The sequence below is a fragment of the Heterodontus francisci genome, chromosome 17 (genome assembly GCF_036365525.1).
Source record: "Heterodontus francisci isolate sHetFra1 chromosome 17, sHetFra1.hap1, whole genome shotgun sequence".
Taxonomy (NCBI): domain Eukaryota; kingdom Metazoa; phylum Chordata; class Chondrichthyes; order Heterodontiformes; family Heterodontidae; genus Heterodontus; species Heterodontus francisci.
This window is the reverse complement of record NC_090387.1, coordinates 3,411,253-3,436,499: the sequence shown is the minus strand read 5'-3', so window position 1 is coordinate 3,436,499 and position 25,247 is coordinate 3,411,253. Positions and strand designations below refer to the sequence as shown.

At 50.2% G+C, this 25,247-nt stretch overlaps 1 protein-coding gene across 1 annotated transcript in view; it reads left to right on the top strand.

Moving 5' to 3' along the window:
* The window catches only part of slc7a10a (solute carrier family 7 member 10a), a 124,186-nt gene that overhangs the window by 61,628 nt on the left and 37,311 nt on the right, over positions 1–25,247 (top strand). The window contains exons 4-7 of the mRNA XM_068049856.1: positions 255–380; positions 9,923–10,076; positions 16,514–16,637; positions 19,082–19,185. Coding sequence (XP_067905957.1) covers positions 255–380; positions 9,923–10,076; positions 16,514–16,637; positions 19,082–19,185 — 508 coding nt within the window. The remainder of the gene's footprint in view (positions 1–254; positions 381–9,922; positions 10,077–16,513; positions 16,638–19,081; positions 19,186–25,247) is intronic.

Here is a 25,247-nt window from a genome sequence, read left to right as displayed (position 1 = left end):
CAGTACGGGGTTAGATACAGAGTAAAGCTCCCTCTACACTGTCCCATCAAACACTCCCCAGGACAGGTACAGTACGGGGTTAGATACAGAGTAAAGCTCCCTCTACACTGTCCCATCAAACACTCCCAGGACAGGTACAGTACGGGGTTAGATACAGGGTCCCTCATGTACCTCAGAGAAGTAGGATTAGAAATGATTTTTGAAAATTGTATTGCAGTTTTTGCTGATGACTTGCTCGGTTCTTGTTGCCGCAGTGCTGCTGACCTGGGTGAACTGTTTCAGTGTGCGATGGGTTACCCGAGTCCAGGATCTCTTCACTGCTGGAAAACTCCTGGCCCTTGGACTCATCATCGTCATGGGGTTTGTGCAGATCTGCAAAGGTAAAAGCCACAGAATAATTCTAAAACATCACAAAATTCCCTGCTTGGGATATCCTGTTGATAACGGTCTTCACACAGCAGGTTTTACTGCAACCAAGCTACAACAACAACTTGCATCTATATAGCACCTTGAATCTAGTGAAACATCCCAGGGCACTTCATGGGAGTGGTTTCAGACAAATATCTGACACCGAGAACAGGCGGCAATATTAGGGCAGGTCAAAGAGGTCGGTTTTAAAGAGCATCTTGAAGAAGGGGAGAGAGAGGGAGAAGCTGAGAGGATTAGGGAGGGAATTCCAGAGCTCAGGGCCCAGGAGCTGAAGACATGACCATCAATGTGCAGCGATTAACAGCAGGAATTCTCAAGAGGCCGGAATCAGAAGAACGCAGAGATCTCGAAGGGTTGTAGGACTGGAGGCGATTCCAGAGATCGGGAGGGCGAGGCCATGGAGGGTTTTGAAAACAACAATGAGAATTTTAACATTGAAATGTTGCCAAACTGGGGTCAGAAATATTGTGAGACAGAGTAAGATTGTTGGCGGAGGGAATGGAGCTCATTGTAGCAGAACAGGAAGAGAGGGAAACTCAAGGTGAGAAGGGAATAGATACAACATTCCAATGTGTACTATGTAACACACTGGGGTCGAGCTTGCTTCATGCGATTAATGATAGAGAGTACTCAGCTCCTTTTCCATTCTCTCTCCATTTTTATTTCCATTGAATTTAATAGATATATGAAAAAGGAGGGAAGTAAAAGGGGATGTGAACTCACTCTCGACCATCTTCCACTGTCACACAAAACCAGATTATCCCCACTGCTGTTTACTGGATGTAATAGCCCTGTCTGTACGATTGTGCGCACATTTGTCTGTGCGATTATGTGTGTGTGTGTTTGTATACATGTGAATATAGTATAATTAAAGACAGTCTGTGTTCAATCGTTGTCTGGTCAGGAATGTTGCAGAGTTGAGTGTTTGTCAATTTCAAGCAGTATCTCACACGGACTCAGCATTTAGAAATTATTGTTAAACACACTTTACAGCCAATGAAGTAATTTTGGAAGTGTAGTCACTGTTGTAATGTACACACAGCAAGATCCCACAAACAGCAATGTGATAATGACCAGACATTCTGTTTGTGTGATGTTGATTGAGGGTTAAATATTGGTCAGGACACTGGGGAGAACTGCCCTGCTCTTCTTCAAAATAACACCCTGGGATCTTTTACATCCACCTGAGAGGACAGACGGGGCCTCAGTTTAATGTCTCATCCAGGAGACGGCACTTCTGACAGTGCAGCACTCCCTCAGTACTGACCCTCTGACAGTGCGGCGCTCCGACAGTGCGGCACTCCCTCGGTACTGACCCTCCGACAGTGCAGCACTCCCTCAGTACTGACCCTCCGACAGTGCAGCACTCCCACAGTACTGACCCTCCGACAGTGCAGCACTCCCTCAGTACTGACCCTCCGACAGTGCGGCACTCCCTCAGTACTGACCCTCCGACAGTGCGGCACTCCCTCAGTACTGACCCTCCGACAGTGCAGCACTCCCTCAGTACTGACCCTCCGACACTCCCTCAGTACTGCACTGGAATGTCAGCCTAGACTCAATGCTTACTTATCTGGAGTGTATCATGAATCCACAACCTTCTGCCCAACTCTGCCAAGGCTGACACTGTAGCATTGACGATAGTATTATATAAAACAATATATTTAGTGTAGTATTCCCATATATGATATATAATAACCTATTACTGGGTGTTTATTTTATGTAGTGTATTACGGACAAATGGAAGGTGGTATGGGTAACTTCCACTGTTCACCGCTCAACTGACCAGAGATAATGTTTTAAAAATAGGGTGTTTTAGTCTCTGAGTGTTTTAGGGGTCAATTAAATAGACAAACAACAGGTTTTCTCATATGTTAAAAAAGAAAGATAAATATTTATTTTTACCCAATAACTGAAAAATATTTGCAACTTCACCCACTCTCAGATACACACACACTCACAAGAAAAGACAGAGAGTATAACATCCAATTAGAGTCTATTTGTTGTAAAAGAGGTTGTTGCTTTAAAAAACATTTAGAAGCTTTTAGGAAGAAATCTTTCAGCGGTGCAGGCCTGAATGTTTTTTGTCTTGAAAAGGATTTCGTGTCGCAGGCTCCTTGTGCATAAGCCTCAATCCAAAGTCAATGGTGGAATTCCTGGTTCACTTTTGCAGATTAGGAGTTCCAAACTTACCTTGCAATTTCACTGCTGCAGGAGTTAAAAGATGTTCCCAGCAGAACTTTCTCACAGCTGTTCTGACTGGAAAAGACCTTCTCTCACTGTTCTTCCCCTCTCTCTCCAGAGAGATACCTTTTAAGGTAGAAACTTATCAGGTTGGGGGTGTCGGTCAGGTGACTAAGGGCTGTCTCCCCTGGGGTGATTCATACAATGTTCCAGGATATGGGAACCATTGTTACATGATGGCATCTGAATGCAGTCCATTTTGATAAATAGGTGCTATTTCTCACCTATTATTTTGGCCTTGTCTTCGGAGTTAGTCTGTCTGCAAAAGTCTTTGTTAGCTTCATTCCTGCAGATAAGAGTTGTTAGCATGGCATGGGCTGTTTTCCATTTCAATGTGTTTTCCCCAAAGTTAATTCAGATGTGCATAATGGATTTCGTCTTCAATAGACAAACTTGTTTATTGGCAGTCAGGAGAGGTCACCTGACCTCTGCTCCATTTTGTCTGTGGCACAAATTTCATAATTCCTCCAGTTCATTTCATATTTCATCACATCTCATCCCTCCATGAGTGTGACAAGTATTATTGTGTGTGACATGCCTAGCTAGATATTACAGAACTGTGTTATCAGGTGTAACACTCCTGTAGATATAACACTGTTATTGGGTTTTATCTTCCAGTACAAAATTTTAATATAGGCTATAACACCATATAGATTATATATCACACTATGAAATGTTCTAATTGAATCATAATTAGGATCTAGCTTAAATCAAATTATGCATCCAACATTGATTATTGGCCAGTTTATTTTGAGTTATATTCGTGACAATGGAGGCAGCAATCACTGCTTTTACACAACTCACTTGGTAAAAGGAACAGTCTCCATTTGTCACTGCTCTGGACCCTGCTCCTGCCCCTATACACTTCCTATACATTATAATTCACTCACCATGACTGAGGTGCCAACCTGACGAAGCTACAGCACAGGACTCTGTACATGTTAAACAGGGGAAACAGCATATTATAAACAGAGCGAAGTGCTCCCACAACCGATGCATCAGATCAAAGCTCTGCAGTCCCGTTGTGAATGGAGAGGCAGTGCAGACACGATGGGCCGAATGGTCTCCTTCTGTGCTGTAACAATTCTATGACTCTGTGGTGGTGGACAATTAAACAACTATCGGGAGGACGAGGCTCCGCGAACATCCCCAACCTGTACGATGAGGGAGCCCATCACATCAGTGCAAAAGATAAGGCTGAAGCATTTGCAACAATCTTCAGCCAGAAGTGCCCAGTTGATGATCCATCTCGGCCTCCTCCTGAAGTCCCCAGCATCACCGATGCCAGACTTCAGCCAATTCGATTCACTCCACATGATATTCTCTAATGTCCTATAGGGAAAGAAATCTGCTGTCCTTACCTGGTCTGGCCTACATGTGACTCCAGACCCACAGCAATGTGGTTGTCTCTTAAAATGCCCTCTTTGGCCTGGCAAGCCACTCAGTTCAAGGGCAATAAATGCTGGCCCAGCCAGTGACACCCACATTCCACAAACGAATAATAAAAAATAAAGAAACGACTGAAGGCACTGGATACTGCAAAAGCTATGGGGCCCTGACAATATTCCGGCAATAGTACTGAAGACCTGCGCTCCAGAACTTGCCGCACCCCTAGCCAAGCTGTTCCAGTACAGCTACAACACTGGCATCTACCCTGCAATGTGGAAAATTGCCCAGGTATGTCCTGTACACAAAAAGCAGGACAAGTCCAACCCGGCCAATTACCACCCCATCAGCCTACTCTCAATCATCAGTAAAGTGATGGAAGGTGTCATCAACAGTGCCATCAAGCGGCACTTGCTTAGCAATAACCTGCTCAGTGACGCTCATGAAAAACTCATCCGTGAACCTCTTTTTGCCGATGACTGTGCTCTCCTGGCCCACAGTCAGTCAGATCAGCAAGGTATAACAATATATTTTTCCGAGGCAGTACAACTCTTCAGATGAAAAATCAGTTTAAAGAAAACTGAAGTCCTGCATCAGTCTGCACCCTAAGAAGAATATAGACCACCAAGCATAGTCATCGAAGGAACCAAGCTGAATGCCGTCAAGCAATTTACTTATTTGGGGAGCGTCATCTCGTTTGATGCCACCATAGACAAGGAAGTGGACAATAGGTTCTCAAAAGCAAACATACATTCGGCAGACTGTACAAACGAGTGTGGAGCAACCACAGCCTCAGAGCACAGACCAAACTCAGTGTACAAAGCCATAGTCCTCACCACCCTTCTGCATGGCACGAGTCATGGGTCCTATACCATTTACACCTTCTAGAGTGCTTCCATCAGCGCTGCCTCCGCAGCATCCTCACGATCCGCTGGCAGGACCGCATCACAAACATTGAAGTCCTGGAAACAGCCAACATCACCAGTTCCTGCAAAGCCAACCACGCTGGGCGGGTCACATTGCCCGGATGGACGACAGTCGCCTGCCCGAGATCCTGTTGTACGGAGAGCTGACTACTGGTAAAAGGAACAGAGGGGTCCCATGCAAATGTTTTAAGGACTCCCTGAAGAAGTCCCTCTCTGTATGCCACATCGCTCATGACCAGTGGAAAGCACAGACCTTAGGTCATGATGCCTGGAGATGCTACATCAGAAGGGTTATAGACACTTTTAAGACTGAGCGAAGAACCGGCACGAAAGAGAAAAGAAGGAGAAGGATACATCCAATTGCCCCCAGCAGCGACTACACCTTCACTTGTACCTGCTGTGGAAGAATCTGCCCATCACGGATAGGCCTGACTAGCCACCAACAGGCTGCGACCAATGAGTACAACCTTTCCGAAATCTTTGTCCGCGAAGAAATGCCAAGAGGTGCTCAGTTTGGGTTCCGCCAGGGCCACTCAGCTCCTGACCTCATTACAGCCTTGGTTCAAACATGGACAAAAGAGCTGAACTTGTGAGGTAAGAGTGACTGCCCTTGACATCAAGGCAGCATTTGACCGAGTATGGCATCAAGGAGCCCTCGCAAAACTGGAGTCAATGGGAATCAGGGGGAAAACCCTCCGCTGGCTGGAGTCATACCTAGCGCAAAGGAAGATGGTTGTTGGAGGTCAATCATCTGAGCTCCAGGACATCACTGCAGGAGTTCCTCAGCGTAGTGTCCTAGGCCCAACCATCTTCAGCTGCTTCATCAATGACTTCCCTTCAATCATAAGGTCAGAAGTGGGGATGTTCACTGATGATTGCATAATGTTCAGCACCATTCGCAACTCCTCAAATACTGAAGCAGTCTGTGTAGAAATGCAGCAAGACCTGGACAACATCCAGGCTTGGACTGATAAGTGGCAAGTTACATTCACGCCACACAAGTGTCAGGCAATGACCATCTCTAATAAGAGAGAATCTAACCATCTCCCCTTGCCATTCAACAGCATTACCATCGCTGAATCCCCCACTATCAACATCCTAGGGGCTACCATTGACCAGAAACTGAGCTGGAGTATCCACATAAATACCGTGGCTACAAGAGCAGGTCAGAGGCTGGGAATCCTGTGGCGAGTAACTCATCGCCAGACTCCCCAAAGCCTGTCCACCATCTACAAGGCACAAGTCAGGAGTGTGATGGAATACTCTCCACTTGCCTGGATGGGTGCAGCTCCAACAACACTGAAGAAGCTCGACACCATCCAGGACAAAGCAGCCCACTTGATTGGCATCCCATCCACAAACATTCACTCCCTCCACCACCGACGCACAGTGGCAGCAGTGTGTATCATCTACAAGATGCACTGCAGCAATGCACCAAGGCTTCTTAGACAGCACCTTCCAAACCCGTGACCTCTACCAACGAGAAGGACAAGGGCAGCAGATGCATGGGAACACCACCACCTGCAAGTTCCCCTCCAAGTCACACACCATCCTGACTCGGAACGAGGGGAGATGGTGGCATAGTAGTAACATCAGAGGACTAGTAATCCAGAGGCCCAATCTAATGCTCTGGGGACGGTTCAAATCCCATCACTGCAGCTAGTGGAATTTCAATTTAATTAATTAATTAAAACATGGATTTGAAAGCTCGTCTCCATAATGGTGCCTTGAAACGATCAATTGTCATAAAAACCCATCTGGTTCACTAATGTCCTTTAGGGAAGGAAATCTGCTGTCCTTACCTGGTCTGGCCGACATGCGACTCCAGACCCACAGCAATGTGGTTGACTCTTAGCAACTGAATAGCTTGCAAGGCCATTTCTGAGGGCAGTTAAGGGTAATTAGGGATGGGCAACAAATGCTGGGCTTGCCAGCAATGCCCACATCCCATGGAAGAATAAAAACAAAAACAATACCACGGTTCCTTCACTGCAACGGAGTCAAGAACCTGAAACAAAAATATTCACAGCCCTCTGTATGCTCAGTTGGTAGCCTCTCCCCTCATGTCATGGATTCAAATCACAGTCCAGAGATTTGAGCAAGTCAGATTTGGCTGACTTGCCAATGCAGTACTGAGGGAGTGCTGCACTGTCGGAGGGTCAGTACTGAGGGAGTGCTGCACTGTCAGAGAGTCAGTACTGAGGCAGCGCCGCAGTGTTGGAGGGTCAGTACTGAGGGAGTGCTGCACTGTCGGAGGGTCAGTACTGAGGGAGTGCTGCAGGAGGGTCAGTACTGAGGGAGTGCCGCACTGTCGGAGGGTCAGTACTGAGGGAATGCTACACTGTCGGAGGGTCAGTACTGAGGGAGTGCCGCACTGTCGGAGGGTCAGTACTGAGGGTGCGCCGCAGTGTCGGAGAGTCAGTACTGAGGGAGCGCTGCAGTGTCGGAGGGTCAGTACTGAGGGAATGCTACACTGTCGGAGGGTCAGTACTGAGGGAGCGCCGCACTGTCGGAGGGTCAGTACTGAGGGGGTGCCGCACTGTCGGAGGGTCAGTACTGGGGGAGCGCCGCACTGTCGGAGGGTCAGTACTGAGGGAATGCTACACTGTCGGAGGGTCAGTACTGAGGGAGCGCCGCACTGTCGGAGGGTCAGTACTGAGGGAATGCTACACTGTCGGAGGGTCAGTACTGAGGGAGTGCCGCACTGTCGGAGGGTCAGTACTGAGGGTGCGCCGCAGTGTCGGAGAGTCAGTACTGAGGGAGCGCTGCAGTGTCGGAGGGTCAGTACTGAGGGAATGCTACACTGTCGGAGGGTCAGTACTGAGGGAGCGCCGCACTGTCGGAGGGTCAGTACTGAGGGGGTGCCGCACTGTCGGAGGGTCAGTACTGAGGGAGCGCCGCACTGTCGGAGGGTCAGTACTGAGGGAGCGCCGCACTGTCGGAGGGTCAGTACTGAGGGAATGCTACACTGTCGGAGGGTCAGTACTGAGGGAGCGCCGCACTGTCGGAGGGTCAGTACTGAGGGTGCGCCGCACTGTCGGAGGGTCAGTACTGAGGGAGCGCTGCAGTGTTGGAGGGTCAGTACTGAGGGAATGCCACACTGTCGGAGGGTCAGTACTGAGGGAATGCTACACTGTCGGAGGGTCAGTACTGAGGGAGCGCCGCACTGTCGGAGGGTCAGTACTGAGGGAGTGCTGCACTGTCAGAGAGTCAGTACTGAGGCAGCGCCGCAGTGTTGGAGGGTCAGTACTGAGGGAGTGCTGCACTGTCGGAGGGTCAGTACTGAGGGAGTGCTGCAGGAGGGTCAGTACTGAGGGAGTGCCGCACTGTCGGAGGGTCAGTACTGAGGGAATGCTACACTGTCGGAGGGTCAGTACTGAGGGAGTGCCGCACTGTCGGAGGGTCAGTACTGAGGGTGCGCCGCAGTGTCGGAGAGTCAGTACTGAGGGAGCGCTGCAGTGTCGGAGGGTCAGTACTGAGGGAATGCTACACTGTCGGAGGGTCAGTACTGAGGGAGCGCCGCACTGTCGGAGGGTCAGTACTGAGGGGGTGCCGCACTGTCGGAGGGTCAGTACTGGGGGAGCGCCGCACTGTCGGAGGGTCAGTACTGAGGGAATGCTACACTGTCGGAGGGTCAGTACTGAGGGAGCGCCGCACTGTCGGAGGGTCAGTACTGAGGGAATGCTACACTGTCGGAGGGTCAGTACTGAGGGAGTGCCGCACTGTCGGAGGGTCAGTACTGAGGGTGCGCCGCAGTGTCGGAGAGTCAGTACTGAGGGAGCGCTGCAGTGTCGGAGGGTCAGTACTGAGGGAATGCTACACTGTCGGAGGGTCAGTACTGAGGGAGCGCCGCACTGTCGGAGGGTCAGTACTGAGGGGGTGCCGCACTGTCGGAGGGTCAGTACTGAGGGAGCGCCGCACTGTCGGAGGGTCAGTACTGAGGGAGCGCCGCACTGTCGGAGGGTCAGTACTGAGGGAATGCTACACTGTCGGAGGGTCAGTACTGAGGGAGCGCCGCACTGTCGGAGGGTCAGTACTGAGGGTGCGCCGCACTGTCGGAGGGTCAGTACTGAGGGAGCGCTGCAGTGTTGGAGGGTCAGTACTGAGGGAATGCCACACTGTCGGAGGGTCAGTACTGAGGGAATGCTACACTGTCGGAGGGTCAGTACTGAGGGAGCGCCGCACTGTCGGAGGGTCAGTACTGAGGGGGTGCCGCACTGTCGGAGGGTCAGTACTGAGGGTGCGCCGCACTGTCGGAGGGTCAGTACTGAGGGTGCGCCGCACTGTCGGAGGGTCAGTACTGAGGGTGCGCCGCACTGTCGGAGGGTCAGTACTGAGGGTGCGCCGCACTGTCGGAGGGTCAGTACTGAGGGTGCGCCGCACTGTTGGAGGGTCAGTACTGAGGGGGCGCCACACTGTCGGAGGGTCAGTACTGAGGGTGGGCCGCACTGTCGGAGGGTCAGTACTGAGGGGGCGCCGCACTGTCGGCGAGTCAGTACAGAGGGTGGGCTGCACTGTCGGAGGGTCAGTACTGAGGGGGCCCCGCACTGTTGAGGCAACATTTATCAGACTGGATTTTAAACCGAGGCTGCATCTGTCCTCTCAGTCAAATGTAAAGGATCCCACGGACAAAATTTGGAAGAGCAGGAGAGTTCTCCCCAGTGTCCTCGGCCCTCAACCAACCTCACTCAAACAGATTATCTGTTCATTATCACAGTGTTGTTTGTGGGATCTTGCTGTGTGTAAATTGACTGCTGCATTTCCTACATTACAACAGTGATTACACTTCGAAAGTACTTCATTGGCTGTGAAGCTCTTTGGTACGTCCTGAGGATGTGACAGGCGCTATAGAAATGCAAGTTCTTTCTTTTACCGAGAATGTGTCGGAGTATGTGACACTGTGTACAATCCAAACTCTGTATTCTCTATTTTCACAGGTCACTACGAAGCCTTGAAGCCCAGCAATGCTTTTGATAGTCAGGCGAGCCCAGGGATTGGCCACATTGCCCTCGCTTTCCTCCAGGGCTCCTTCTCTTACAGCGGCTGGAACTTCCTCAACTATGTGACAGAAGAATTAGTCAATCCTTGCAGGTACAGCCATGTCCGGCATCTTGTTATGATCCTCTGAGAGCCCATTAACTTTTACAAAGAGAACGTTGAATTCCCACTTATTCCTGAAAGAATTACGCTACAAAACTTCACGTTTTAAACAAAAACTTTACTGTACAAGAGTTAAACAAGCAGAACACTACTTACTTAACACTACAATTTGGAAACACATACTTGAAACTTAAAATCATAACAAAACATAAAGACGAATACTTTAAACTCTAGATCTTAACAGAACACTCCTGTTTGACTGTTACTTCCGCCCCAAGAGTTCCCCAAGAAGATCTTTATAAAGAAACACTTTATAAGATCTTGGCAGTTTATTCACTTCTCCTGGGACTCATCCAAAGTGTACCACAGCTCTGGGGAATCCAATTCAATTTTGTTAGTTTCTCAGCTGTCTTTTGAGGTTTGTGATCACCTCCCGAATCTGGACTTCCCAGCTTGAGCATGGGCCTTACTCATAACAGAAAGACCCCTGGTTCCTGATGGCTTCTTTGCTCCTAAGTCGAACAGACTTCCAAAAGTCAACAGCTTTCCAAAAGCCAACTACTTGTCTGAAGTCAACTGACTGTCTGTATCAGCTAACACACAGATCAAAAAGCCAGCAGACACCCCTGCATCATCTATCTCCATAGCAGTGTGGTACATATGGGATGTCCAGATAGCAATTTAAACTAATTACTTCCAACCTTAAATCTTCTCTTTGTTCTGGGAATCATGAATAATTTAAATCCCTGACTGAGGTAGCTGCAGACACACCATCTCACACCAGGGGAGGCGGTGGCATTGTGGAATTATCACTGGACTAGTAACCCAGAGACCCAGGGTATTGCTCTGGAGACATGGGTTCAAATCCCAGCAGAAGGTGGAATTTGAATTCAATTAATCTGGAATTTAAAGCTAGTCTAATGATGGCCATGAAACCATTGGTAAAAACCCATCTGGTTCACTAATGTCCTTTAGGGAAGGAAATCTGCTGTCCTTACCTGGTCTGGCCTACATGTGACTCCAGACCCACAGCAATGTGGTTGATTCTTACCTGCCCTCTGACATGGCCCAGCAAGCCACTCAGTTGCATCAAACTGCTACATAGTCTAAGAGAAGGAATGAAACCGGACGGACCACCCGGCATTGACTGAGGCACCGGAAACGACAACGGCAAACCCAGCCCTGTCGACCCTGCAAAATCCTCCTTACTAACATCTGGGGACTTGTGCCAAAGTTGGGAGAACTGTCCCACAGACTAGTCAAGCAACAGCCTGACATAGTCATACACACGGAATCATACCTTATAGACAATGTCCCAGACACTGCCATCACCATCCCCGGGTATGGTCCGGTCCCACTGCCAGAGGTGGTGGCACAGGGGTATACAGTAGGGAGGGAGTTGCCCTGGGAGTCCTCAACATCGACTCCGGACCCCATGAAGTCTCATGGCATCAGGTCAAACATGGACAAGGAAACCTCCTACTGATTACCACCTACCGCCCTCCCTCAGCTGTTGAGTCAGTACTCCTCCATGTTGAACAGCACTTGGAGGAAGCACTGAGGATGGCAAGAGCACAGAATGTACACAGGATGGGGGACTTCAATGTCCATCACCAAGAGTGGCTCAGTAGCACCACTACTGACCGAGCTGACCGAGTCCTAAAGGACATAGCTGCTAGACTGGGTCTGCGGCAGGTGGTGGGGGAAACCAACAAGAGGGAAAAATATTCTTGACCTCGTCCTCACCAATCGGCCTGCTGCAGATGGTTCTGTCCATGACTGTATTGGTAGGAGTGACCATCGCACAGTCCTTGTGGAGACGAAGTCCCGCCTTCACATTGAGGATCTACTCCATTGTGCTGTGTGGCACTATCACCGTGCTAAATGGGATAGATTTCGAACAGATCTAGCAATGCAAAACTGGGTATCCATGAGGCGCTGTGGGCCATGAGCAGCAGCAGAATTGTACTCAACCACAAACTGTAACCTCATAGCCCGGCATATCCCCCACTCTACCATTACCATCAAGCCAGGAGACCAACCCTGGTTCAATGAAGAGTGCAGGAGGGCATGCCAGGAACAGCACCAGGCATACCTCAAAATGAGGTGTCAACCTGGTGTAGCTACAACACAGGACTATCTGCGTGCCAAACTGCGTAAGCAGCATGCGATAGACAGAGCTAAGCGATCCCATAACCAATGGATCAGATCTAAGCTCTGCAGTCCTGCCACATCCAGCCGTGAATGGTGGTGAACAATTAAACAACTAACTGGAGGAGGTGGCTGCACAAATATCCCCATCCTCAATGATGGGGGGAGCCCAGCACATCAGTGCGAAAGATAAGGCTGAAGCATTTGCAACAATCTTCAGCCAGAAGTGCCGAGTTGATGATCCATCTCGGCCTCCTCCTGAAGTCCCCAGCATCACAGATGCCAGACTTCAGCCAATTCAATTCACTTCGCGTGACATCAAAAAACGACTGAAGGCACTGGATACTGCAAAGGCTGTGGGCCCTGACAATATTCCGGCAGTAGTACTGAAGACCTGTGCTCCAGAACTTGCCGCACCCCTAGCCAAGCTGTTCCAGTGTAGCTACAACACTGGATACCCTGCAATGTGGAAAATTGCCCAGGTATGTCCTGTACACAAAAAGCAGGACAAGTCCAACCCGGCCAATTACCGCCCCATCAGTCTACTCTCAATCATCAGAAAAGTGATGGAAGGTGTCATCAACATTGCCATCAAGCAGCACTTGCTTAGCAATAACCTGCTCAGTGACGCTCAGTTTGGGTTCCGCCAGGGCTACTCAGTTCCTGACCTCATTCCAGCCTTGGTTCAAACATGGACAAAAGAGCTGAACTCCAGAGGTGAGGTGAGAGTGACTGCCCTTGACATCAAGGCAGCATTTGACCGAATATGGCATCAAGGAGCCCTAGCAAAACTGGAGTCAATGGGAATCAGGGGGAAATCCCTCCGCTGGCTGGAGTCACACCGAGCGCAAAGGAAGATGGCTGTGGTTGTTGGAGGTCAATCATCTGAGCTCCAGAACATCACTGCAGGAGTTCCTCAGGGTAGTGTCCTAGGCCCAACCATCTTCAGCTGCTTCATCAATGACTTTCCTTCAATCATAAGGTCAGAAGTGGGGATGTTCGCTGATGATTGCCCAATGTACAGCACCATTCATGACTCCTCAGATACTGAAGCAGTCCGTGTAGAAATGCAGCAAGACCTGGGCAATATCCAGGCTTGGACTGATAAGTGGCAAGTAACATTTGCGCCACACAAGTGCCAGGCAATGACCATCTCCAACAAGAGAGAATCTAACCATCTCCCCATGACATTCAATGGCATTACCATCGCTGAATCCCCCACTATCAACATCCTAGGGGCTACCATTGACCAGAAACTGAACTGGAGTTCTTTTGGGCCTCCTTATCTCGAGAGACAATGGATACGCGCCTGGAGGTGGTCAGTGGTTTGTGAAACAGCGCCTGGAGTGGCTATAAAGGCCAATTCTAGAGTGACAGGCTCTTCCACAGGTGCTGCAGAGAAATTTGTTTGTCGGGGCTGTTGCACAGTTGGCTCTCCCCTTGCGCCTCTGTCTTTTCTCCTGCCAACTACTAAGTCTCTTCGACTCGCCACATTTTAGCCCTGTCTTTATGGCTGCCCGCCAGCTCTGGCGAACGCTGGCAACTGACTCCCACGACTTGTGATCAATGTCACACGATTTCATGTCGCGTTTTCAGACGTCTTTAAAGCGGAGACATGGACGGCCGGTGGGTCTGATACCAGTGGCGAGCTCGCTGTACAATGTGTCTTTGGGGATCCTGCCATCTTCCATGCGGCTCACATGGCCAAGCCATCTCAAGCGCCGCTGACTCAGTAGTGTGTACAAGCTGGGGATGTTGGCCGCTTCAAGGACTTCTGTGTTGGAGATACGGTCCTGCCACCTGATGCCAAGTATTTCAAGATGCCAAGAACTGGAGTAGCCACATAAATACCGTGGCTACAAGAGCAGGTCAGAGGCTGGGAATTCTGCGGCGAGTAACTCACCTCCTGACTCCCCAAAGCCTGTCCACCATCTACAAGGCACAAGTCAGGAGTGTGATGGAATACTCTCCACTTGCCTGGATGGGTGCAGCTCCAACACTCAAGAAGCTCGACACCATCCAGGACAAAGCAGCCCGCTTGATTGGCACCCCATCTACAAACATTCACTTTCTCCACCACCGACGCACAGTGGCAGCAGTGTGTACCATCTACAAGATGCACTGTAGCAACGCACCAAAGCTCCTTAGACAGCACCTTCCAAACCCGCGACCTCTACCAACTAGAAGGACAAGGGCAGCAAATGCATGGGAGCACCACCACCTGCAAGTTCCCCTCCAAGTCACACACCATCCTGACTTGGAACTATATCGTCGTTCCTTCACTGTCACTGGGTCAAAATCCCGGAACTCCCTTCCTAACAGCACTGTGGGTGTACCTACCCCACATGGACTGCAGCGGTTCAAGAAGGCAGCTCACCACCACCTTCTCAAGGGTAATTAGGGATGGGCAATAAATGCTGGCCTGGCCAGCGACGCCCACATCCCATGAATGAATTTTTAAAAATGTCCATCAAGAAGTTTAGAGAGGTTCCCATAGTTTAGGGTCTTTACACTTCCCATTATGACCTTCCTTCAAAAACATGGACCACGCTTTTATTTGTTTCCACCCTAGGTTTGTTTGCCAGCTTCTCAAACCAGGTGTTTTCATTGGTCTTGTATTAAATTTTAATTCCCAAATTAAATGATACCTCTAGAAAATTAATATAAACCATGAACCAGGTGTCCAAGAGTGTTGAAGCAACAGCCCAAATTCCGGGTTATCTGTGTCAGTCTCCGTGGAATATGTTGGCGAATTGTGCTGGCTGCAGGGGACGACTGTCAGCAGAGCTGTGACATCGCTGTTTTGGCTGATGCTAACAGTGTTGGGTTAAGACTCAGCTTTCTGCTGTTTCTCTGTGCTGTCCTGTTCTGTTGATTTAGTTGAAAGTTGCTGATTCCAGTTCACTATTGCTGCTCGTCTCTGGTTCCACGAGAGAACAATGACCAACCAGGGACCGTCCTTCAAAGGGAAAATTGTTGAGGCTCATCAGTCAGAGGGGCTCAAATAAAATACCTGACAAAGGAAAATTTAATTTTTTATTCGTGGTTTCCTGTCACAGCACAGGTCAGCAGGAATATCCCAGCAGAAATTCACCTTCCATAGCTCCTATTCTGAATCAGTAAGTCATGGGTTCAGCTTTCACTGCAGAGACTAGAGCACAAAGCCCTTTACAGTACTGAGGGAGTGCTGCACTGTCAGAGGGTCAGTACTGAGGGAGTGCTGCACTGTCAGAGGGTCAGTACTGAGGGAGTGCTGCACTGTCAGAGGGTCAGTACTGAGGGAGTGCTGCACTGTCAGAGGGTCAGTACTGAGGGAGCGCTGCACTGTCAGAGGGTCAGTACTGAGGGAGTGCTGCACTGTCAGAGGGTCAGTACTGAGGGAGTGCTGCCCTGTCGGAGGGTCAGTACCGAGGCAGTGCTGCACTGTCAGAGGGTCAGTACCGAGGGAGTGCTGCACTGTCAGAGGGTCAGTACTGAGGGAGTGCTGCCCTGTCGGACGGTCAGTACTGAGGGAGTGCTGCACTGTCAGAGGGTCAGTATTGAGGGAGCGCTGCACTGTCAGAGGGTCAGTACCGAGGGAGTGCTGCACTGTCAGAGGGTCAGTACTGAGGGAGTGCTGCACTGTCAGAGGGTCAGTATTGAGGGAGCGCTGCACTGTCAGAGGGTCAGTACTGAGGGAGCGCTGCACTGTCAGAGGGTCAGTACTGAGGGAGTGCTGCCCTGTCGGAGGGTCAGTACCGAGGCAGTGCTGCACTGTCAGAGGGTCAGTACCGAGGGAGCGCCGCACTATTGGAGGGTTAGTACTGAGGGGCTGCCGAAGTTCGGAGGGTCAGTACTGAGGGAGCGCTTCACTGTCGGAGGGTCAGTACTGAGGGAGCACAGCACTGTCGGAGGTTAGTGTTTCAGGTGTGATATGAAACCAAGGCCCTGTCCGCTCTCAGGTGGAAGCTCAGATCCCATGGCAGTATTGTGAAAAGTAGGGGAGTTCTCCCCAGTGTCCTGGTCAATATGTGTACCTCAACAAACATCATGAAAACAGATGATCTGGTCATTTATGCACTGTTGTTTGTGGGATCTTGCTGTGTGCAAATTGACTGCTGTGTTCCATGCATTGCAACAGTGACAACACTTCAAAAAGTACTTGATTGGCTGTGAAGCACTTTGGGACGTCTGAGATTGTGACAGGCGCTAAATAAATGCAATTTCTTTCATTCTGTAGTCCCTTGTGCATTCCTGATGTTACAGAATGGTAAATATTTTTCAAATCTTTCTTCCAGGAATATTCCTCGTGCCATCTTCATCTCCATTCCGCTAGTGACCTTTGTTTATGTCTTCTCCAATGTGGCCTATGTCACAGCCATGAATCCCCAGGAGCTGTTGGATTCAGGAGCCGTGGCTGTTGTAAGAGAAGCTTCTTGTTCTGTTTGTCTGCCACTGATGTAGCCGAAGGTTAATGTCACTCAGTGTAAGAGGAGGGAGGAAGAGGATCTCTTCTGGTCGAGGAGTTGGTCATGAGGGGTTCCTCGACAGGGACTAATGTTCAGGGAACGACCACTCCCCGACTGACAAAAGGGAGGATCTTGCAAATGGTGTTGGGTCACTTCCCGGCTCCTTGACAGTCACACTGCAGACATTCCAAACTCGGGATAGGACCTGAGGAGAGGACCTGCCTGTTTGAGGCTGATGGTTACCTTATAATATGTAAATTTGAATCCTATAATGACTGCAAAGTAGATGAAGAGTGCAGAGCGCGTCCCACTGACACTTCACCCATCTGTACTCGGTCAGGACACCACAAAAATATTCCTGTCTCCAGCAGCCCGTGTGAGGGCTTCACACCCTGAATCACCTTCCCCAGGGGAGGGAGCACCACACTGTTAGACAGTCAGTACTGAGGGAGTGCTGCACTGTTAGAGAGTCAGTACTGAGGGAGTGCTGCACTGTTAGAGAGTCAGTACTGAGGGAGTGCTGCACTGTCAGAGAGTCAGTACTGAGGGAGTGCTGCACTGTTAGAGAGTCAGTACTGAGGGAGTGCTGCACTGTCAGAGAGTCAGTACTGAGGGAGCACCGCACTGTTAGAGGGTCAGTACTGAGGGAGTGCTGCACTGTTAGAGAGTCAGTACTGAGGGAGCACCGCACTGTTAGAGGGTCAGTACTGAGGGAGTGCTGCACTGTCAGAGGGTCAGTACTGAGGGAGCACCGCACTGTTAGAGGGTCAGTACTGAGGGAGTGCTGCACTGTCAGAGGGTCAGTACTGAGGGAGCACCACACTGTTAGAGGGTCAGTACTGAGGGAGTGCTGCACTGTCAGAGGGTCAGTACTGAGGGAATGCTGCACTGTCAGAGGGTCAGTACTGAGGGAGCACTGCACTGTCAGAGGGTCAGTACTGAGGGAGTGATGCACTGTCAGAGGGTCAGTACTGAGGGAGCGCTGCACTGTCAGAGGGTCAGTACTGAGGGAGTGCTGCACTGTCAGAGGGTCAGTACTGAGGGAGTGCTGCACTGTTGGAGGGTCAGTACTGAGGGAGTGCTGCACTGTCGGAGGGTCAGTACTGAGGGAGCGCTGCACTGTCGGAGGGTCAGTACTGAGGGAGCGCTGCACTGTTGAGGGTCAGTGCTGAGGGAGTGCTGCACTGTTGAAGCTGCTGTCTTTTGAATGACACAATTAATTAAGGTCCCGTCCATCCTGGTAGTACAAAAACAGGGAAGTTATGCTGAACCTTTGTAAAGGTTTGGTTAGATCCCAACTGGAGTACTGTGTCCAGTTCTGGTCACCAGACGTCAGGAAGGATGTGAAGTTCCTTGAGAGGGTGCAGAGGAGATTTATCAGAATGGTTCCAGGGATGAGGGATTTTAGTTACAAGGTTGGGTTGGAGAAGCGGCACAGTGGTTAGCACCGCAGCCTGACAGCTCCGGCGACCCGGGTTCAATTCTGGGTACTGCCTGTGTGGAGTTTGCAAGTTCTCCCTGTGTCTGCATGGGTTTCCTCCAGGTGCTCCGGTTTCCTCCCACATGCCAAAGACTTGCAGGTTGATAGGTAAATTGGCCATTATAAATTGCCCCTAGTATAGGTAGGTGGTAGGGAAATATAGGGACAGGTGGGGATGTGGTAGGAATACGGAATTAGTGTAGGATTGTGGGTGGTTGATGGTCGGCACAGACTCGGTGGGCCGAAGGGCCTGTTTCAGTGCTGTATCTCTAAAAAAAATAAATAAAATAAAAAGCTGGGATTGTTCTCCCTGGAGCAAAAGAAGATTGAGGGGAGATTTGATGGAGGTGGACAAGATTATGACAGGTTTATATAAGATAGACAAAGAAAGGCTGTTCCCATTAGCCAAAAGTACAAGGACCGGGGGACACAGATTTAAGATTTTGGGCAGGAGATGCAGGTGGATGTGAGGAGGAACTTTTTTTTTTACAGTGAGTGATGACCTGGAAGTCGCTGCCGATGAGGGTGGTGGAAGTGGAGACGATGAATGATTTCAAAAGGAAATTGGATGGGCACTTGAGGAAAATAGACTTGCAGGGATATGGGGATCGAGCGGGAGAGTGGGACTGACTGGATTGCTCTACAGAGAACAGGCATGGACTCGATTGGCCAAATGTCCTCCTTCTGGGCCAATATGACTCTGACTATTTGAGGAGGAGCAGGGGAGCTCACCCTGGTCTCCTGGGCAATGTTTTTCCCTCAATCAACATCACGAAAAACAGAGCATCTGGTCACTGTCACATTGCTGATTATGGGATCTTGCTGTGCACACATAGGCTGTGACGTGCTATAGGACATCCTGAGGTGGTGAAAGGCACGATAGAAATGCAAGTCTTTGTTTTTTTCTGTTCTCTCAGACCTTTGGTGAGAAGTTACTGGGATCGATGCCATGGATTATGCCTTTCTCTGTGGCCCTGTCAACCTTCGGAGGGATCAATGGTTACCTATTCACTTCATCCAGGTGAGAATTGACTCCTTCACTCAGGGTGGAATCTACACCCGGCAGGACCCACTCTTGCCAAACCACTGCTACCCAGTGCTTCCCCAAACATAGGACTGGAATTCCTGCAGTGGATATGAAAAATGGCAGCTATTCAACCATGAGACCCGCACAACCGCGGTGCTGCAGCGGACAGCCACTTTACATATTTACAATGTCACCTGATGCAGGAGCAGATGCTGGCACCACTTTCACAAAAACTGCAAGCCTTGCAAAATAGTTCATCAAAATGCAGAGTTCATCCCTTCCCCCCTCCCCTAAACAAATCCTGCAGAGTTCATCCCTTCCCCCCTCCCCTAAACAAATCCTGCAGAGTTCACCCCTTCCCCTACACAAATCCAGCAGAGTTCACCCCTTCCCCTACACAAATCCTGCAGAGTTCACCCCTTCCCCCTTTCCCTAAACAAATCCTGCAGAGTTCACCCCTTCCCCCTTTCCCGAAACAAATCCTGCAGAGTTCACCCCTTCCCCCCTCCCCTAAACAAATCCTGCAGAGTTCACCCCTTCCCCTAAACAAATCCTGCAGAGTTCACCCCTTCCTCTAAACAAATCCTGCAGAGCTCACCCCTTCCCCCTTTCCCTAAACAAATCCTGCAGAGTTCACCCCTTCCCCCTTTCCCTAAACAAATCCTGCAGAGTTCACCCCTTCCCCCGCTTTCCCTAAACAAATCCTGCAGAGTTCACCCCTTCCCCCTTTCCCTAAACAAATCCTGCAGAGTTCACCCCTTCCCCCTTTCCCTAAACAAATCCTGCAGAGTTCACCCCTTCCCCCCTCCCCTAAACAAATCCTGCAGAGTTCACCCCTTCCCCTAAACAAATCCTGCAGAGTTCACCCCTTCCTCTAAACAAATCCTGCAGAGCTCATCCCTTCCCCCTTTCCCTAAACAAATCCTGCAGAGTTCAACCCTTCCCCACCTTTCCCGAAACAAATCCTGCAGAGTTCGCCCCTTCCCCTAAACAAATCCTGCAGAGTTCACCCCTTCCCCCTTTCCCTAAACAAATCCTGCAGAGTTCAACCCTTCCCCCTTTCCCTAAACAAATCCTGCAGAGTTCACCCCTTCCCCCTTTCCCTAAACAAATCCTGCAGAGTTCATCCCTTTCCCCTTTCCCTAAACAAATCCTGCAGAGTTCAACCCTTCCCCCCACTTTCCCTAAACAAATCCTGCAGAGTTCAACCCTTCCCCCCCTTTCCCTAAACAAATCCTGCAGAGTTCAACCCTTCCCCCCACTTTCCCGAAACAAATCCTGCAGAGTTCACCCCTTCCCCCTTTCCCTAAACAAATCCTGCAGAGTTCTCCCCCTCTCCCCTGAACAAATCCTGCAGAGTTCACCCCTTCCCCTAATCAAATCCTGCAGAGTTCGCCCCTTCCCCCTAAACAAATCCTGCAGAGTTCAACCCTTCCCCACCTTTCCCGAAACAAATCCTGCAGAGTTCACCCCTTCCCCCTTTCCCTAAACAAATCCTGCAGAGTTCATCCCTTCCCCCTTTCCCTAAACAAATCCTGCAGAGTTCACCCCTTCCCCCTTTCCCTAAACAAATCCTGCAGAGTTCACCCCTTCCCCCTTTCCCTAAACAAATCCTGCAGAGTTCAACCCTTCCCCCCCTTTCCCTAAACAAATCCTGCAGAGTTCACCCCTTCCCCCTTTCCCTAAACAAATCCTGCAGAGTTCATCCCTTCCCCCTTTCCCTAAACAAATCCTGCAGAGTTCAACCCTTCCCCCCACTTTCCCTAAACAAATCCTGCAGAGTTCAACCCTTCCCCCCCCTTTCCCTAAACAAATCCTGCAGAGTTCACCCCTTCCCCCCTCCCCTAAACAAATCCTGCAGAGTTCACCCCTTCCCCTAAACAAATCCTGCAGAGTTCACCCCTTCCCCTAAACAAATCCTGCAGAGTTCACCCCTTCCTCTAAACAAATCCTGCAGAGCTCACCCCTTCCCCCTTTCCCTAAACAAATCCTGCAGAGTTCACCCCTTCCCCCTTTCCCTAAACAAATCCTGCAGAGTTCAACCCTTCCCCACCTTTCCCGAAACAAATCCTGCAGAGTTCGCCCCTTCCCCTAAACAAATCCTGCAGAGTTCACCCCTTTCCCCTTTCCCTAAACAAATCCTGCAGAGTTCACCCCTTCCCCTAAACAAATCCTGCAGAGTTCACCCCTTTCCCCTTTCCCGAAACAAATCCTGCAGAGTTCGCCCCTTCCCCTAAACAAATCCTGCAGAGTTCACCCCTTTCCCCTTCCCCTAAACAAATCCTGCAGAGTTCACCCCTTTCCCCTTTCCCTAAACAAATCCTGCAGAGTTCACCCCTTTCCCCTTTCCCTAAACAAATCCTGCAGAGTTCACCCCTTTCCCTAAACAAATCCTGCAGAGTTCACCCCTTCCCCCTTTCCCTAAACAATTCCTGCAGAGTTCAACCCTTCCCCCCACTTTCCCGAAACAAATCCTGCAGAGTTCACCCCTTCCCCCTTTCCCTAAACAAATCCTGCAGAGTTCATCCCTTCCCCCTTTCCCTAAACAAATCCTGCAGAGTTCAACCCTTCCCCCCACTTTCCCTAAACAAATCCTGCAGAGTTCAACCCTTCCCCCCCTTTCCCTAAACAAATCCTGCAGAGTTCAACCCTTCCCCCCACTTTCCCAAAACAAATCCTGCAGAGTTCAACCCTTCCCCCCACTTTCCCAAAACAAATCCTGCAGAGTTCACCCCTTCCCCCTTTCCCTAAACAAATCCTGCAGAGTTCTCCCCCTCTCCCCTGAACAAATCCTGCAGAGTTCACCCCTTCCCCCCCTTTCCCTAAACAAATCCTGCAGAGTTCACCCCTTCCCCCTTTCCCTAAACAAATCCTGCAGAGTTCATCCCTTCCCCCTTTCCCTAAACAAATCCTGCAGAGTTCAACCCTTCCCCCCACTTTCCCTAAACAAATCCTGCAGAGTTCAACCCTTCCCCCCACTTTCCCGAAACAAATCCTGCAGAGTTCACCCCTTCCCCCTTTCCCTAAACAAATCCTGCAGAGTTCAACCCTTCCCCACCTTTCCCGAAACAAATCCTGCAGAGTTCACCCCTTCCCCCTTTCCCTAAACAAATCCTGCAGAGTTCACCCCTTCCCCTAAACAAATCCTGCAGAGTTCAACCCTTCCCCCCCTTTCCCTAAACAAATCCTGCAGAGTTCACCCCTTCCCCCTTTCCCTAAACAAATCCTGCAGAGTTCATCCCTTCCCCCTTTCCCTAAACAAATCCTGCAGAGTTCAACCCTTCCCCCCCTTTCCCTAAACAAATCCTGCAGAGTTCACCCCTTCCCCCTTTCCCTAAACAAATCCTGCAGAGTTCATCCCTTCCCCCTTTCCCTAAACAAATCCTGCAGAGTTCAACCCTTCCCCCCACTTTCCCTAAACAAATCCTGCAGAGTTCAACCCTTCCCCCCACTTTCCCGAAACAAATCCTGCAGAGTTCACCCCTTCCCCCTTTCCCTAAACAAATCCTGCAGAGTTCAACCCTTCCCCACCTTTCCCGAAACAAATCCTGCAGAGTTCACCCCTTCCCCCTTTCCCTAAACAAATCCTGCAGAGTTCACCCCTTCCCCTAAACAAATCCTGCAGAGTTCAACCCTTCCCCCCCTTTCCCTAAACAAATCCTGCAGAGTTCACCCCTTCCCCCTTTCCCTAAACAAATCCTGCAGAGTTCATCCCTTCCCCCTTTCCCTAAACAAATCCTGCAGAGTTCAACCCTTCCCCCCCTTTCCCTAAACAAATCCTGCAGAGTTCAACCCTTCCCCCACTTTCCCGAAACAAATTCTGCAGAGTTCACCCCTTCCCCCTTTCCCTAAACAAATCCTGCAGAGTTCACCCCTTCCCCTAATCAAATCCTGCAGAGTTCACCCCTTCCCCCTTTCCCTAATCAAATCCTGCAGATTTCACCCCTTCCCCCTCCCCTAAACAAATCCTGCAGAGTTCACCCCTTCCCCTAAACAAATCCTGCAGAGTTCACCCCTTCCTCTAAACAAATCCTGCAGAGCTCACCCCTTCCCCCTTTCCCTAAACAAATCCTGCAGAGTTCACCCCTTCCCCCACCTCGGAGGTGCCAGTTTTCCTTGGATGGGAAAGTGAAGGCACATGACAGCTGCTCCTCGCACTGAAGATCGGGAACTGAAGGTAAGATCACTCCGGGTAACATTTTTTTATTCATTCCCGGGATGTGGGCGTCGCTGGCTAGGCCAGCATTTACTGCCCATCCCTAATTGCCCTTGCTAGACCATTTCAAAGGGTATTTGATAGTCAACCACATTTCTGTGAGCCTGGAGTCACATGTAGGTCAGACCAGGTAAGGACAGCGGATTTCCTTCCCTAAAGGACATTAGTGAACCAGATGGGTTTTTACAACAATCGACAATGGTTTCATGGTCACCATTTGACTAGCTTTTTAATTCCAGATTTTTTATTAATTGAATTCAACTGTCATCATCTGCTGTGGTGGGATTTGAACCCATGTCCCCAGAGCATTAGCCTGGGCTCTGGATTACTAGTCCAGCAACATTACCATTACGCCACCGTCTGCCCAGCAATCTGACGAGTATATGGAAAGCAGGGTCCTGTCGCAGAGCGGTGGAGAGGTTCCCGCAGAGCTGCCAGGAAGATTGGGCCCCGCAAACCCTGGCGTCGGGTTCCGTGGCAACTGCTGCCACTCCAATTCTCGCCACCCCTCCCCCCCCGGAACCCAACATCGGTCAGGAGCAAAACCCAGCCCACAGAGTTCCCAATCATCCAGGATTGCCCTGGATTCTCCTGGAATTGAAGCTTGGTCTTCAGGATACTGCTGGGAAACACCCCGAGGGGAAAACACAGGCAGCGTTCAACAAAACCAATTGGGTAGTAAAATGTCTCTCTCTGCTTTCCAATTGGCTGTGGGAAGGTGGAGCACCTTGAGGATGGACCAATGGCAGGAGAGTGAGGGCAAGACAGTTTTAAGCAGGAGGTCAGGTGATGAAACCTCCTGTTACATCCAGGTTGTGTTGGCAACCCTACCCTGTAGGCCAATAAAGGCAGAGTGCAGGGCCCACGTCACCAGCGCAGTTCTCTCCCATCACCTTCACTTCTCTGGGAATTTAGCCTCGAGTAACCCCCAGCAGAGGAGGAGGGGCCCAGGGAGTGACTTCCAGACTGGCCTTGAGCTTTAGCTGCCAAAGGCCTGAGCCTCAGCTGAAGTCCTTGTGATGGCTATACACTCTGACATCCTGCCCCTTTAAGGCTCCCTCGTCCTCGCTTTTCTAGATCCGCCATTTTGCCTCCACTGTATTCCAGCATGGATTTTCCAACCTCATGCAACCAGGAGCTCACTGAACTCTGGGGCATCCTCACCACAGGGTCACACAGTGATCAACATTTCCCCGAAACCCACCCTAAACAGGAGAATCCTGGCATCGGTCACACTCTGAGTTCTGAACCTTCACCCCTAGCATTTGAACTCTAATTTTGCCCTGGTCAAGGAAACAACAGTCGCTTCTGTCACCAGGATTCAAAACACCCCCAGTCATCTATATTTAGGAGGCTCTAGAGGTAGCTTTACTCTGTATCAAACCCCGTTTTTAAAAATCTAACCCTGCTTTTTTTCTTTTTTTTTAAAATAAGGTGGCCTTTATACCCCAGGTCCCCTTTAGGTATGTTATGTCGAGGGGACCTTTATTCCACAGGCCCCCTTTATATACATTTTTAAATAAATTTATTAAAAACAGATAAATAAACCAAAAACTCAAATTAAAATGCCATTCTCGGCGTCGACAATGCACTCCAGTCCCTGCGATGCCCACCGGTCGCAGAAGGCCTCAAGCTTACCGGCGGACACCGCATGCTCCCTCTCCAGGGACACCCAGGTGCGAACATATACGCGGAAGAGGGGCAGGCAATCAGGGTGGACGGACCCCCCGACGGCCCGCAGCCTGGACCTGTGAATTGCCACCTTGGCCAGGCCCAGGAGCAGACAAACGGGGAGAACCTCCTCCCGGCCCACACCCCTCCTCACTGGCTGCCCAAAGAT